The sequence below is a fragment of the Amblyraja radiata genome, chromosome 4 (genome assembly GCF_010909765.2).
Source record: "Amblyraja radiata isolate CabotCenter1 chromosome 4, sAmbRad1.1.pri, whole genome shotgun sequence".
In the NCBI taxonomy this organism is placed as follows: Eukaryota; Metazoa; Chordata; class Chondrichthyes; order Rajiformes; family Rajidae; genus Amblyraja; species Amblyraja radiata.
Window position 1 is genome coordinate 64578458 of NC_045959.1, and position 15821 is coordinate 64594278.

Sequence of the window (15821 nt, forward strand, 5' to 3'; positions counted from 1 at the left end):
AGCAATCCAGTTTTAGTTTCTTGGTATTGCTTCTCTTTGCATCTTTATTAATGCTCTCAACTATCTGTCATAATCTATCTCTGCCTTGGTAATAGTTTATCCTTCTCCAAAAGGGAAGAATAACATCTGCTATGGTCTTCACACCAGCAAGTCCATCAGGTGCTGGACTATGTTTGTTGAAACTCTTCCTGCTTGGTACCAATCTGAAAATGCATCAAAAATATCCCAGAAGACATGTTGAAGTTGTTTAAGGGCACACGCTCATTGTCAATCTTTCCATGGCAAAATCCAGGCTTGGCATTTAGCCAGTGAAGATTTTTGTTCTGCCTGCAACCTGGCAGGTTCAAGTTCATTAAGCCAAGTTTGCCAACTTGGTGAGCATGGACAAGATGGGCTGAAGGGCCGGTTTACATGCTGTATACCTCTGTAGTAATACTTGATAAAAAAACTGCACAAGTTGGAAATCAGAAACATTTGCAGAGATGTGCTAGCATTGGAGAGTGCCCAGAGGAGGTTTACTGGAATGAGCCCTGAGATTGGATTAACATATGATGAGTGTTTGTCGGCTCTGGGCCTGTACTCGCTGGAGTTCAGAAGGATGATGCGGATCCTGATCGAAAATGACCGAATAGTGAATGACCTGGATAGAGTGAATGCGGAGAGGATGTTTCCACTCATGGCAGAGTCTAGGACAGAGGGCACTGCCTCAGAATAAAAGGACGTACCTTTAGAAAGGAGATGAGGAGGGGTTTCTTTAGTCAGAGGGGTAGTGGATCTGTGGAATTCAATGTCAAAGACAGCTGTGGAAGCCAAGTCACTGGATATTTTTAAAGCAGAGATTGTAAGCTTCTTGATTAATACGGGTGTCAAAAGTTTCAGGGAGAAAGCAGGAAAATGGGGTTGAGTGGGAAAAATAGATCAACCGTGATTGAATGGCGGAATAGACAAATTGCCTAATTCTGCTCCTATAACATGAACCTAGATGCTGCCTGACCTAGAGTCGTAGTCTTACAGCGTGGAAATAGGCCCTCCGGCCCAACTGCCAACGTCCCATCTACACTAGTCCCACCTGACTGCATTTGGCCCATATAACTCTAAGCCTGTCCTATCCATTGTCTAAGATTTTCCAGCATTTTCTGTTTTTCTTGCTGCAGGTTTTGTGATCTGATAACACAGACTGGCACAGCGGGTTTCAGCGTACCGTTGATCATTTGCTTCAGCAGGTCGTTCAACCATTAACCCGATGGCTTACAGTGGTGCAGCGGTAGAGTTGCTGCCTTACAGCGCAAGAGACCCGGCTTCAATCCTGTCTACGGGTGCTGTCTGTGACCACGTGGATTTTATCCGGCTGCTCCGATTTCTTCCCACATCTCAAAGACGTCCAAATTTGTAGATTGGCTTCTGTAAATTGTCCCTATTGTGTAGGATAGAACTAGTATACGGGGTGATCGTTGGTCAGTCTGGACTCAGTGGGCCAATAGGTCTGTTTCTGTGCTGTATCTCTAAACTACACTAAGCTTCATTCTAGTTTAGTTTAGTTTATTTATTGTCACTTGTACCCAGGTATAGTGAAAAGCTTTTGTTATGTGCTAACCAGTCAACAGAAAGAAAATAATTGATTACAATGGAGCCATTCAGTGTACAGCTACATAATAAAGGGAATAACGTGAATAAAGTTTTGTGCAAGATTAAGCCAGTAAGGGTCCAATCAAAGATAGTCCGAGGGTCACCAATGAGGTTCAGGATTGCTCTCTAGTTATTGGTAGGATGGTTCAATTATCATAGGTGGTAGGATCGGAATTAGTCTATTCAGCCCATGAAGTCGACTCCGCCATTCAATCATGGGTGATCTATCTCTCCTTTCTAACCCCATTCTCCTGCCTTCTCCCCATAACCCTTGACGCCCATACTTATCAAGAATGTATCTATCACTGCCTTAAAAATATCCATTGGCTTGGCCTCCACAGCCTTCTGTGGCTGAATTGCCTGATAACAGCTGGGAATAAACTGTCCTTGAATCTGGAGGTGTGTGTTTTCACACTTCTGTACCTTTTGCCCGGTGTGGGTGGGGAGTGACCACTGGGGTGGGGAGAAGCCCAGAGACCTGTCGTCCATCGCCGGGTGTCGGATGTTTAGTCCCCGCTTGCCCCGACTTCAGGTGCGGGTTCAACCCGCCCAGGTCAGGGGTCAGCGAAAGAGCAAGCAGTTCCGGGAGCGGATGGCGGCCAAGTTCCCCGCCGTGCGGAGGATGGCGGCCTTTACCTTCATCGGTGAGTGTTGGAGCTGAAGGGCGGCCCTGCAAGGAGGACGCTCGGTCGCGGGCTGGCTCCCGGCCTGACCGAGGCCTTTAGCGACAGTGGGCGGGCGGCTCCCTCCCTCCCTCCCTCCCTCCCGGGGGCCGTCCTGTGGACGGGACTCCCTGTTCCCTAGGCCCTTGCCGGCAGCTCCTGCAGCCTGGCGCCCGGCTCAAGCGCCCACACGCCGGCCGGCCGGCCAGGGCAAAGATCCCATAGCCCGCTATAAGATCTTTGGGCCAGGGTGCAAGCGCCCGGCCGACGGGGACCGCCCAGGTCGGAAGGGGAAGCACCCGGCGACTGCAATTCTCCCCACCGAGCCTGACCCACTTCCGTTAAACGACATCGCTCACCCTGTCCTGCTTCATCCAGTCAACCACCTACACTCTCTCCCTGTGTAGAAAGGAACTGCAGATGCTGGTTTACATCGAAGATAGACACAGAATGCTCTCCAGCATTTCCATCTCCTTCTCGTTGCGACATCACCCAGATGATACATCCCCTCACTTTAGTTGTACTGGGAATGTTGATGAATGCTGTCCTTTGCCTTGATAGTGGCAGTGGCTTTAGTCAGAGTGAGGATAGCGTGTGACTTGGAGATGACAGTACTGCCCAAAATACATATCCTGATATGTGTTGTCACAGAATTCCCATGAGATGCACCTTTGCAGCAGTGCGTTTGGCGTATGATCTGTTTAAAATATAGTTCATGTTAAATCACGTTTTCTTTCAAAATAGTGCAGAAAAATTGATTTAATTATGTCCGTAAAAAAGACTGTTTTCCTCTGAATTATGTTGAAAACATTGAATTTCAGGACCAGGACATTTAACCATAAATATAGACTGATATAAATAAGACAATTGAATAAACATCAATCTAAATGAATGATTGCGATGAAACTAACGCTTTTAAACACGGTTATCATAATAGGAGATAGTGTGAAAGCAAGATTGTTGCAATACAAAAGATAATATTTTGCTGTTACATTCGGCAACAAAAGTTGTTAACAGCTCCACTATGTTGAAGTAAAATGATAAAAGCATAGTTGGTAAATTCATGTGGAATCTCATTTCTACTTACCAAAGAGCATGAACAGCTGTGGACGTAAATATTAGCAAATGTTGCAGTCAGTAGGCAAAAGACGGTGTACAAAATAGCATAAAGAAACATGGCATATGTTTACTTAGACAGAAATAGACCTTTTGCTGACCAAGGCCTGGTGGCAAAATTAGGATTAAATACTTTTTATTTATAATGCATTTAAATCAACATCAATGTGAATTTAACACTGAAATAAAAACAGAAACTAGTGAACATACTCAGATGGTCAGGCAACATCTGTGAGAAGAGAAACAGTTAATGTTTCAGTTCGGATCCTGGAATGTTCCCCATGTTGGGGGAGTTCAGAACCAGGGGTTACAGTTTAAGAATAAGGGGTAGGCTGTTTTGGACTCAGATGAGGGAAAACTTTTTCACCCAGAGAGTTGTGAATCTGTGGAATTCTCTGCCACAGAAGGCAGCGGAGGCCAATTCACTAGATGTTTTCAAGAGAGTTTAGTTTAGAGAGAGTTAGTTTAGTTTAGTTCAGTCCACCGGGTCCGCGCCGAACAGTGATCCCTGCACATTAACACTATCCTACAGCCACTGGGGGCAATTTTTTATATTGACTAAGCCAATTAACCTACAAACCTGTACGTCTTTGGAGACATACTACGTCATTAGGTTTAGCTCTTAGGGCTAACAGAATCAATGTATATGGGGAAAAAGCAGGAACGGGGTACTAATTTTGGATGATCAGTCATGATCATATTGCATGGCGGTGCTGGCTCGAAGGGCCGAATGGCCTACTCCTGCACCTATTTTCTGTGTGACTAGTTTTCTCTTTCCACATGCTGCTTTACCTTATCTTCTTCTTTTCGTGTCTTTGAAGCTGGTTGACTATATGACAGTTTCCCATTCCTTTACACAGTCCTTTGCGTTTTTATTGAACACTGCAAGATCCTTTGAGCTGCACTGGTTGGGTAGTAGGGGGCAGACAAGGCAGTGCTGCATTGTATGGTCCTCTTCTCCACATTCACAGGTGGTTTGGCCAGTTTCATAGCCCCATCTGGCCATGGCAGCTTTTGATCGCCCTGTTCCTGTTCTCAGGGGGTTGAGCGTCTTCCACTGGACCCATGGTGCTTCTGAGCCCGGAGGGAGGGCTTCAGAAGGAGGGATACCCATGTCAGTAGGAGGGGGGTCGTACTCAAACCTTTTTGTCCATAGTTGGAGTCTGGTTTCTTCCCGTGATGTTATTAGGGGCTGGACATGGCTGAGAAAGCTTCTCCTGGACTTCAGCCGTTGGGCCGGGGGTACACGTCCATAGAGGAGGTGGCGTTCATCACTGGTGGCCTTGGTCATCTCTACTCGGCTGGCGACTTCCCGTCTCACATCAGCAGGGGCAATGCCAGCGAGGAGGTGCAGGTTGTTTATGTTGGTGGGCTTCAAGCAGCCAGTGATTGAGCGGCAGGTGTTATTCAACGCTGGGTCTAATTTCTTGGCATGGGATGATCTCTCCCAAACAGGACACGCATACTCCGCAGAGGAGTATTTGCCAGATTTTCAGGTTTTATTTCAGACTTCTAGCATCTAGTTTTTTTTATGGTGTGTTTTGGATACTGGTTGTTTTGACAGTTTGAGATTTATTTGTCGCAATTATCAGAACTTTTAAACCTTTTTAGGGATGAATGATAATATATCTATTATGTTCAATAATACATTCTGTAGTCACAGCGTGCTAATATTCAGTAGGTGGATATTAAGGCCAATGTCCTATTATCTTGAATAATTATAATGAGATTTTCCATTATTCTCTTTCCTGTTTGAAGAATTCAACATTCTTTAATTAATCCCTCGCATTTTAGTATTCTGATTCTGAAAATTATTTTTTCATTTTTTACTTTATTACCCTGGAGCCCAGAATAATTTATTGTCAAGATATCAGAACACAATACTATATTCAGAATTATAGGTTGCTTTATTCTCAGTGATTTGTAACATTTTGACATTCTGCAAGAGATTTCAAACTAAAATAAGTGAAATGTCTACAGCATGAATCATTTTTTCCCTTGCTTGTGAACTGATTGGATTGTGAATCAGCTTAGTTATAACCATTGCTTTCTGGCCCCGTTGAATTTGTTTGGACGAATATTTACCCATTTTGATTTAAGTTTAGTTTAGAGATACAGTGCGAAAGCAGGCCCTTTGGCCCACTGAATCCACACCGACCAGCGATCCACACACATTAACACTATCCTACACACACGAGTGCCAATTTACACTTGTACCAAGCAAATTAACCTACTAACCTGTATGTCTTTGGAGTGTGGGAGAAAACAGAAGATCTCTGAGAAAACCCACGTGGTCACGAGGAGAACGTACAAACTCCATACAGATAGAACACGTAGCGGGGATCGAACCTGGGTCTCTGGCACTGCAAGCGCTGTAGGGCAGCACCACCGTTCTGAACATAGTCTGAGCTAAAATATAACAAAAAACAAACTCCTGAAGGAACTCGATAGGTCGAGCAGCATCTATGGAGGCAAAGTCATTGTGATATTTGTAATGGGACCCTGCATCTAACTTTTCCTCAGTAATTGTATTCTTCCTCCTCAGTATCTTCAATTATATCACTGTGGTTTAAAATAGTAAAAAATGATTGAACGCCCACATTGGAACTGCAGAGGCTGGTGTACAAAAAAAGACCCAAAGTGCAGGAGTGACTCAGTGGGTCAGGCAGCATCTCTGAAAAACATGGATAGGTGATGTTTCGAGTTGTGTCTGAAGTCCGAGGTGTAGATGGTGAACAGGAAGGGAGAGAAGATCATCCCCTGTGTTGCTCACTACCATGTCTGAGACACAGTTCTGTGGCCTGACACACTGTGGTCATCCAGTCAGGTAGTTGGTGATCCAGGACCCCAATGGATCATCCACCCGCATCTTCGTCAGTTTACTCCCTAGCAGTGCAGGCCGGATGGTGTTAAAAACACTGGAGAAGTAAAAAAACATGACTCGCAGTTATCACACTCATCCAGGTGAGCATAGGAACGATGGAGCAGGTGGATGATGGTATAATAGAAACATAGAAACATAGAAATTAGGTGCAGGAGTAGGCCATTCGGAAAATGACAATAAAGATATACTATATCTTTATTGTCATTTTCCTGAGTAGTCACATACCCAGAGGAAACAAAAAAAAACGTTGCTCAACCAGTGTTCATTCAGTGTGCAGTAAAAAATAAATAGAAATAAAATACATATATCATGAACAAATGAAACACTCTACTCTCTACTAAACATCAACAGGCGTTCCGATCGGCAGCGACACGACAGTGGCTCTGCTGCAGTGTGTCCAGGTTGGTGGTTGGTGCGCGATACTTTGGCAGGGGGCAAAGTCCGTTTATCAGTCTTATAGCCTGCGGGAAGAAACTGAGGAGCATCCTTGTCCTTGACCCCCACCTTTGTTTGGTAGGCGAACTGCAGGGGTCCAGGTTGGGTTTAACCAGGGGTCGCAGGTGAGTGAGCACCAGCCTCTCCAGGGAGATTTATGCACAGAGAGAAAGAGCTAACATTCTTGGCAATTAACCTTTTATTATGATTTATCAGGAAGGTATAACTTGAAACAATAACTCTATCTTCTGTACCAACGCTGCCTAACCTGTTGAATTTTTTTTAATTTCCTATTTTAATTTTATTTCTAGCATGTAAAGTTTATTGCTTTTTTAATGAAACTAATTTGTTTTGTGGAATATTTATAAATTACTCATCTAAATTTAAATATAAAGTAGTCACTTACTATTTAAATTGCAGGTACCATAATTGATTTATGGTCTCTGCTGTATTAGCTGACATGGTTAAAGTTGTGTAGAAGCGAACAGTAGATGCTGGTTTATACCGTAGAGAGACACAAAGTGCTGGAGTATCTCGGCAGGTCAGGCAGCATCTTTGGAGAAAAAGAATAGACTGAAAGTCTGAAGAAGGGTCCAGACCTGAAACATCACCTGTCCTTCTTCTCCAGAGATGCTGCCTGACCCACTGAGTTCCTCCAGCACTTTGTGTCTATCTTCTGGTTAAAGTTGTAGTGTTTGTATGTTTGGTTAGAATGTGTATCGTTTCTGACGACTATCATTGATCTCTGCAGGAGGGTGAGAATAATTTTGGTCTTATCCTTCATCCCTGCCCCAATGCCTTGGTTCACATGTAAACACAAATATTTGTTGAGTGAACAACCCTGCCATGTATAGGAGTAGATGCCCCAATAAATCAGTGTTAATAATCCAGGGAAGAGAAAAACATTAAAAAACTATTGAGCTGCTAAAAAAATTGCCATCTGACCACCGGAGATTCGGAGGCTGCAACTGCGGGTTTGGCGGACGGCGGCACCGGGAGCCCGCGGGTCCCTGCTGGGTGACCGCTTTTCGGGGCTTCCGCAACGGCGACTTCTCCCGCCCGAGTTGCGGGGTTGAAGAGCACCTGGAGTGGCTTGGAATGGCCGCGGGACTTTGCGAGCGCACGCCAGGGGCTCTAACACCAAGACCCGGTGCGCGACCTTGCATCACCCGGCGTGGCTTAATGGCCGCGGGATAATCGCCATCGCCAGCCGGGGGCTTTGACTTTGACTCTGACATGGGGTGGGGAGTGCAGTGGAGAGATACGTTTTTTTTGCCTTCCATCACAACGATGTGATGGGTGTTTGTGTAAACTGTGTTGTGTCTCGGGTCTTTTTGTTTTGTAATGTATGGCTGCAGAAACGACATTTCGTTTGGACCTCAAGGGGTCCAAATGACAATAAAGTGTATTGAATTGTATTGTATTGTATTGTATATCTTGATGACTTTTCCAGCACAACACTGAGATGAGGTGAAGAGCTGGACATTTCTGGCAAAGGTCAAATTGTCTCTTGGCGATAATGTGCCACTGACAGCATTGGCTTCCATTACTTTGCTGAAAATTGTACATAGACTGACTGGATAGCAATTAGTTTTTTTTCCTGCTTCATGTGAACAGGACATGCTTGGGAAATTTTCTACATTGTCATATATATGCCGTTGTGGTAACTGTTCTGGAAAAAAAAACTAGGCTTGAAGCACTGTTAGTTCTTGAATATAGGTTACCAGTCCTGAAAGGTAAACTTAATAGAAAAACTGTTAGAAATTAGAACTGTGGAAGGGATGGAAACATTCAAATATTCAAACACAGAAATATGACAGGCATATTGAACACATGTGGGTCCCTATAAAATATGACAATAACCAGTTAATCTATTGCATGGAATTTGGTTGAGGAATGAATATAATATTGTTCTGGATGCCAGTGAGAACTCTCCTTTGAACAGAAGAAACACTATCCTCATTGCTGCACAGGAATAAAGAGGAAGAAGATTGGACTTGTTTTGCCTTCCATCACAGTGAGGAATGTGGGGAATCCGCTGTGGTGGATGTTTATGTTAACTTTTATCTATTTGTGTGTCTTGTTGCTTTTGTTCGTATGGCTGTATGGTAATTTCCATATCACTTAATTGGTACACGTGACAATAAAAGACCTTTGAAACCTTAGAATGTTAAGGTAGATTATGTACTTCTCTTTGGACTGGGATCTACTAACTGGAAGGCAAGGGTCCTGAAAGATGAGCTAAGGCTGACCCTAGGGTTACCTAGGGTTACCTGTGGTTGTGTGCTTCCCTGTGGCTGGCCAAAACAAAAACATTCATAAAGTCTTGTAGCAAAAGAAGGGCTCTGGCTTGAAATATTGCCTGTTCATTCCCTCCCTGCTTGCTGCCTGGCCTGTTGAGTTCCTCAACACCGGCACGTTGTGTTTTGTTCATAAATTATAATGCTGCTTTTAACAAATGAACAGCATCCATTGCCGTTTTCATTGTTCCAGGGAATGCATTTTCAATTGGATTGTTTTCTGAGGTGGTGCTTGTGTGGGCCAATTCATGGTAATTCAATAACACCAGTTTTTTATCCTTAATTGGGAATTGCTTTCATGCTAAAATATGTCAGGGAAATACACAAAAGCATTCACAATATAAATATTAATGAAGCTTCTTTAAGATATTTATAAACCTTATTGTTTTCAATGTAAAATAATTGATATAGATTTTCTGAAATGTTCTCATGGCCTTTAGTGTTGTTTATTTTGTTTACCTGTTTAATCCCGTAATCTCTTTAATTTATTTAATATTTTATTCCCTTATCAGACATTGGTATAAATCTGACTGATCCTATGTTTCATGGGATTTATCGTGGTACTCAAAAGCACCAAGGTAAGTTTAATAATTTAATCTATGTAATAATGTTTTCATACTATATTCAAAGAACGTGATTATCCAAATAGTTTGTGAAATGCTGCGTTTTATGGTCGTGCACTGTAAGCTAACATGGTTAAGACACCCTATTGTTCTAATGCTTACATTTTGAAATTTTGTACATGAATGCAAGGTACCTTTCAGTTCCCTTTAATGGTCATTAATAGTGATGGTGGGATAAAAATCACAAATTTGAATTAGTTTTTATTTCTAGTGAAATTTGTGCGTACAACACAATTCAGGATTAAGTGTTTTTTATACCAGTAGCATTACCACGTCATCAAATAATCAGGGAAGAGCATTTTCACCTATTTGTCGTTATTTTTTGGTGGCTTCAAGATCTGTTATAATTTGGACGGGTACATGGATCGGATAGGTTCTCGGGACGACAGATGGCACAATGGGCTAAGTGTTCGGCTGGCAACCGGAAGGTAGCCGGTTCGAATCCCGCTTGGAGTGCATACTGTCGTTGTGTCCTTGGGCAAGACACTTCACCCACCTTTGCCTGTGTGTGAATGTGTGTAAATGTGTGTGAGTGATTGGTGGTGGTCGGAGGGGCCGTAGGCGCAGATTGGCAGCCACGCTTCCGTCAGTCTGCCCCAGGGCAGCTGTGGCTACAGAAGTAACTTACCACCACCGGGTGTGACTGAGGAGTGAATGAATAATGCGATGTAAAGCGCCTTGAGTATTAGAAAGGCGCTATATAAATCCCATCCATTATTATTATTATTACAAGGATGTGAGCCAAAAGCAGGCAGGTGAGACTGGTCGGCATGGGCAGGTTGGGCTGAAGGGCCTGTTTCCATGCTGTATGTCTCTACGACTCTATCCATAAAAAATATTGACAATCAAGGATCTCATGCAAATTATATGAAGTCTGTAACACTTTTTAAAATTCAAAATTCTCTTTGTCTGGTATGTTATCACTTGGAGAACGCCATAAGTGTCTTATGGCATTCAGGGTTTGTGGTGTTGCACCTAAATTTTAGGAGTAAAGGGCCTGTCCCACTTGCGTGTCCTTGGCACGCAAATTACGCGACCTCGTGGTCGCGTTGAGGCGCACGGGCATCGTATGGCCGTGCGGAGCCGGTCCCACTGAGAAACATGGAGGGGTATGTAGTTGTGTGCGACATCGCGCGGGGCTCCGAAATTTTTGTAGCGAACAAAATCTTTTAGCGCCAACGGCCTGCCGCGGAACTGACGGCCAAAGTGGGAGAGGCCCAAGAACCTGGCGCGACGCAACGCCTCACCTGCAACAGCAGCAGAAGCAGGCAAACGATCGCCGAACTCGGCCTGGGGCTCACGGCCGTTGCGGTCTGGATCCGCCCCCAATTCGACTCCCAGAGCGGGGCCAAGAAAATTGAAGATAGACACAAAATGCTGGAATAACTCTGGGACCGGCAGCATCTCTGGAGAGAAGCAATGGGTGACGTTTCTGGTCAAGACCCTTCTTTTCAGACTGAAGAAGAGTCTCAACACGAAACATCACCCATTGCTTCACTCCAGAGATGCTGCCGGTCCCGCTGAGTTACTCCAGCTTTGTGTCCATCTTCAAATGACGTCACGCGCTCCAGACGGCTGTGCGGTCGAATGAAGTCAGCGCGACCTTCGCGGGACCGTCGCGGCTAAACGCGACCACGAGGTCGCTTAATTTGCGTGCCAAGGACACGTAAGTGGGACAGGCCCTTAACACTACACAACACTTTTTCCAGAAGCATGTATTCAAGTGTCTGAGGCTTGCCTCAGCATGGCGTGATAGGGCCTAGGCAGCTGTTCCATGCAAGTTAATACTTGCTTGGGTCTCCTTAAGAAATACCATTCCCTCCACCATTCATAATCCTCAGTGATCCCAGGTAGCCAACTCTTGCCTTAACAACTATCTTCATTGATAAGCCTTGATCTCCTCCTCCCACAACTGAGCCTCTTGTCCACTGCTTTCCAAGGGCTCTAGTCTAAAGAAAAGGCCTTTTTTTAATAGGACGAAATTGGTTACTTAATTTCCTAGCATCCTACCCAGAATATTGTTTGTTGGCCCGTCCCACAATAATGGGTTAACAGGTGTTTGTACACCTGTTTCGAGGCAATGCTTTTTTGGTTTATGCCCACGAGTACTCTTGGAGTGACCGCTGGTGGTAGCAAGACTATCCTAACAACATTAGTAATAAGCGAGTTCGGTATCTCGATAAACGCAAGGAATCATGGGATTTGTCAAAGGTCATTCGGAATTTAAAAAAGCGAACGCAGTGCTGTATAAACTGTGTATAAATTATTAACTATTCTACAAAGGATTTATTATTTTCATTTAAACCTTAATGTGTTTGCTAATGGAATAAGAAAATATTACTTGTGTTTGAAACATTTTCTTATCTTTATTCATAATTTATGTGTAAAAATGTATTTAATCTGAGGCAGGCAGCGACTGTATCAGTGTGATGTGGGCTGATGCTTTACCGACATGTACCATTAAGGCAAAGATTAATCACCGAGGAAAACGGAGTACAGGGTTGGCCATGTGAAGGAGCCGCCAATCCAATATAAGACATTTAACTGCGAAATACCTGCCCTTTAGTATTGGATAGATTGAATGGAGGGTCTGTGCTGTTCCATGTTTGCGGTGGTTGCAGTGCGTTTTCCCCAGCCATCTCGCCCAGTGCACGTTGACCAGCACAGTTCGCCAGCCCTTGTTTGCAGAGGCTCTTTGTGCAGGTGTTACCCGAAGCCTAAAGGTTTTGTGGAAGTTCTGTGTTAGGATTGGGCACGCAGTGAGCTATCGAGAGGGCTGTCAGATCAGATCAGCCTAGGTTGCCGAGTGGCCGATGGGTGGATTTTGATGGGTCGTTATTAAACTGTTCCGTCTGAGCGACATTGCCAGCTCGCTCTCTCCCTGATCCGCCACCCCAACTGTTGTCAAAATCTGACTGAGAAACTCTCTCACTCATATTACGGGTTGGCTCCGCGTTTGCCTACTTGCTGGGGCGGGTGGCACCTCCTTCAAAGAGAGCGAGAACAGGTTCCGTCAGCCGGGGAGCTGTGACTCACTCCTGAGTGAAGCCTCTAGTTTGGCTTTGGTTCAAATGGCTGCAAATTCTCATAATTATCACCGCCCGGTCATCCGGACCCGGCTCCCAACTGTGTGCCCTGACAGACTGGAACCAACCCCAGAGGTTAAAGCGACAGCATCCTTATTTAAGCCAACCCACCTCTAAAGTTTAACCAGCCTGTTTGAATCCAATCTTAACTTTCCAACCTATCCCTACACGGCACATTCTCCTCGTTTCCTTTAATCCAGGAAGATTGTTTAGATAGGACTGCCTCAATTTGGTTGACCGCACAACTTGTAATTCGTGTAAATCAATATCAAATTTGAATGGCTGTGCCTCAGGCTAATGCGAGGGATTTGATAATTGACAGGTTCGTTCCAGGCATTCTTGCATTTTCAAGGCTGGTGCTGTATGGAGAATATTTTAAATAGATACATTGTGGATTTGTGCAGCCTCAGTACGCTGTGGCTACCTGCTGACATATTTGACAGATACATTTTAGGCAGGGGAGTGCTGGAATCTTAACGTTCGGGAATGGCTTGAGTTGGAGGACCACGCCTCTTATGGGGGCTACGGGTAGGGAACCGGTGCGTTGGAGGAGCAGACCCAGCACTTGGTCTAGTTTATTTATGAATCTCATTGAAATTAATACGCAGGTCCGTACACACACACAGTAGCTAGGAACTTAATTTAGGTATTCTCTTATTAAAAATTTTTTAAATTGCAGGAATTGTGGGGTGGGTGGATATGACAGAAAATATTAGATAAATCCTGAACAGCTTTTGAAGTTTTCAAGGAGAAGCAAAAAAAAACAGACTAAAGAAGCGGAGCAATGGCACAGCTGGTAGAGCTGCTGCCTCACAGCGTTTGCTCCCACATTCCAAAGACATGCGGGTTTGTCGGTTAATTGGCCTCTGTAAATTGCTCCGGTGTGTAGGCAGTGGGAAAGTGGGATAACACAGAACTAGTGTGACCAAGTGATTGAAGATTGGCTTGGGCCAAAGGGCCTGTTTACATGTTTCTCCAAACTAAACTAAACTGGGGCAAATTTTGAAAAGTAACACTTTTACTTCAAAAAAGAACAAGCTGCATATTTGGTTTGCAATTTCTGCACAATGTGTTGCTAAAACTCAACCTAGCCAACCAATGAAACCTATAGTGTTGAAATGTTATGATCTATTTACCATAATGCTGATACCATCTCCTCCTGCGTGCAAAGTGTTGTTTAATTACTAGCAGCTTGGACAACAAAAGCATTTATTTACTTGTCTCAAATGAGGATTTTTAAGATGCAGAATCTGTTTGTGGACTCTTACAGATGACTTTCTGGATGTAATCCAAAGAGCAGCAAAAATTGGAGTTCAGAAGGTAAACCGAATTGTCTTTTATGTGGAGGAACAGCTTTTAACAATTTTGTTTGAAGATCAATTTGTAAATTGTTTGGATATTCAGAATTAAGATCGAGTTGTCAGATTGATGTGTATCAAATCCTGCAAGAAACGCGGAATTTGCGGATAAGTTGTTAAAAGATGGCTGGAGATAACTCGTGAGTGAACCATATCTTAGCTAAAAAAATTGCTCTTGATTATAAAATAACATCTTGGAATTTGTGTAGGAAAGAACTGCAGATGCTGCTTTTAATCAAAGGTTGACACAAAATGCTCGAGTAATTCAGCAGCACAGGCAGCATCTCTGTGGAGAAGGAATGGGTGATATTTCTGGTCGAGACCCTTTAAACTGATGTCAGGGGAGTGTGTGGGACAGAGATAGAATGTAGTCAGAGTCAGTAAAACTGGTGAGAGAACTGGGAAGGGGAGGGGATAGGGAGAGGGAAAGCAACGGCTATTTGAAGTTAGAGAAGTCAATGTTTATACCGCTGGGGTGTAAGCTACCCAAGCGAAATATGAAGTGCTGTTCCTCCAACAGGAGGCCCAGGATAGAAAGGTCAGATTGGGAATGTGAGGGGGAGAATACACTTCCGCTCAGTCCGTCTTAAAAACATCTCCGCTCAGTCCACCTTAAAAACGCCTCCGCTCAATCCGCCTTAAGAACACGTCTGCTCAGTCCGCCTTAAACATCTGTACATCGGCGAGACCAAGCACAGGCTCGGCGATCGTTTCACTGAATTCCAGTTCAGAACCCAGTTCTCCAACCAGTCTTAAGGGCCTGTCCCACGAGCATGCGACCTGCATGCGGCAAGCGCGACCAAACCGGAAGTGGGGGCCGCGCGGAGGCCGAGTGATTCCCATACACAGCCTGTCCCACCAGCATGCGCCTGCATGCGGCGAGCGCGACCAAACCGGAAGCGGGGGCCGCGCGGAGGTCGAGTGAGTGACGTGAAGTTCGAGCGAAGTCCGTGCGTGACGTACGGCATCAAGACGCTGCGCACGCCCGTCGAGGTGCTGCGTACGGCGTTGAGGCGGCTGCAGGCCGGCAGGCTGTTACCGTGCGGAATTTTTGAACACAGTCAGTTTTTTGGAGCTCCGCGCGATGTCGGGACCAGCTCCGCACAACTCCATACGGCTCTGGCGATCGAAGTGGGACCGGCCCCACGAGGCAGTACGGCTCAAGCGACCATGTTAGGTCGCGCTTGTCGCATGCAGTCGCATGCTGGTGGGACAGGCCCTTAACTGTCTCTGACTACATTCTATCTCTGTCCCGCTCACTCCCCTGACATCAGTCTGAAGAAGGGTCTCGACCCGAAACGTCACCCATTCCTTCTCTCCAGAGATGTTGCCTGTCATGCGTTGGAATTTTGTCTTTAAAGAATCGGCTTAACACTAACATTTAAAAAAAATTTAAACCTTTGTTAGATCGTTCAAGGAAACTATTTGAAAAGTTTTTGAAAGAATTATATTGACATCACGCATTTCCTAATAATTAGTCTGTATTTAATCCTTTCTTGAACTTTTTGCATTCTCTGTGTAATTTAATATCTGTCCGCATTTCCCTATGGATGTAAAACAGGAAATTATCAAAAACTACACAATATGGCAGAGAAATTTCAGGCCACTTTAAAGGTTGTTAGATTGTCCTAACAGCAGACGATCTCTAACCATTTAGATCCCTGGCTCCCCTCCTTTGTTTGCTAGTGTTGGGTTGGGTAATGGAGTGGGGAAATGGGCAAAAATGCGGGA

At 44.5% G+C, this 15821-nt stretch overlaps 1 protein-coding gene across 4 annotated transcripts in view; it reads left to right on the forward strand.

Moving 5' to 3' along the window:
* The first annotated feature begins 2112 nt into the window (after positions 1–2112).
* tatdn1 (TatD DNase domain containing 1) overlaps positions 2113–15821 on the forward strand; it is a 57653-nt gene continuing 43944 nt past the window's right edge. The window contains exons 1-3 of one of the 4 annotated variants that reach the window (XM_033019655.1): positions 2113–2270; positions 9536–9601; positions 14003–14052. In XM_033019655.1, coding sequence (XP_032875546.1) covers positions 2129–2270; positions 9536–9601; positions 14003–14052 — 258 coding nt within the window. In that variant the 5' untranslated portion in view covers positions 2113–2128. Of the gene's footprint in view, positions 2271–9535; positions 9602–13963; positions 14053–15821 lie in introns of those variants that run through there. The other 3 variants (XM_033019653.1, XM_033019654.1, XM_033019656.1) reach the window with 3 other exon arrangements.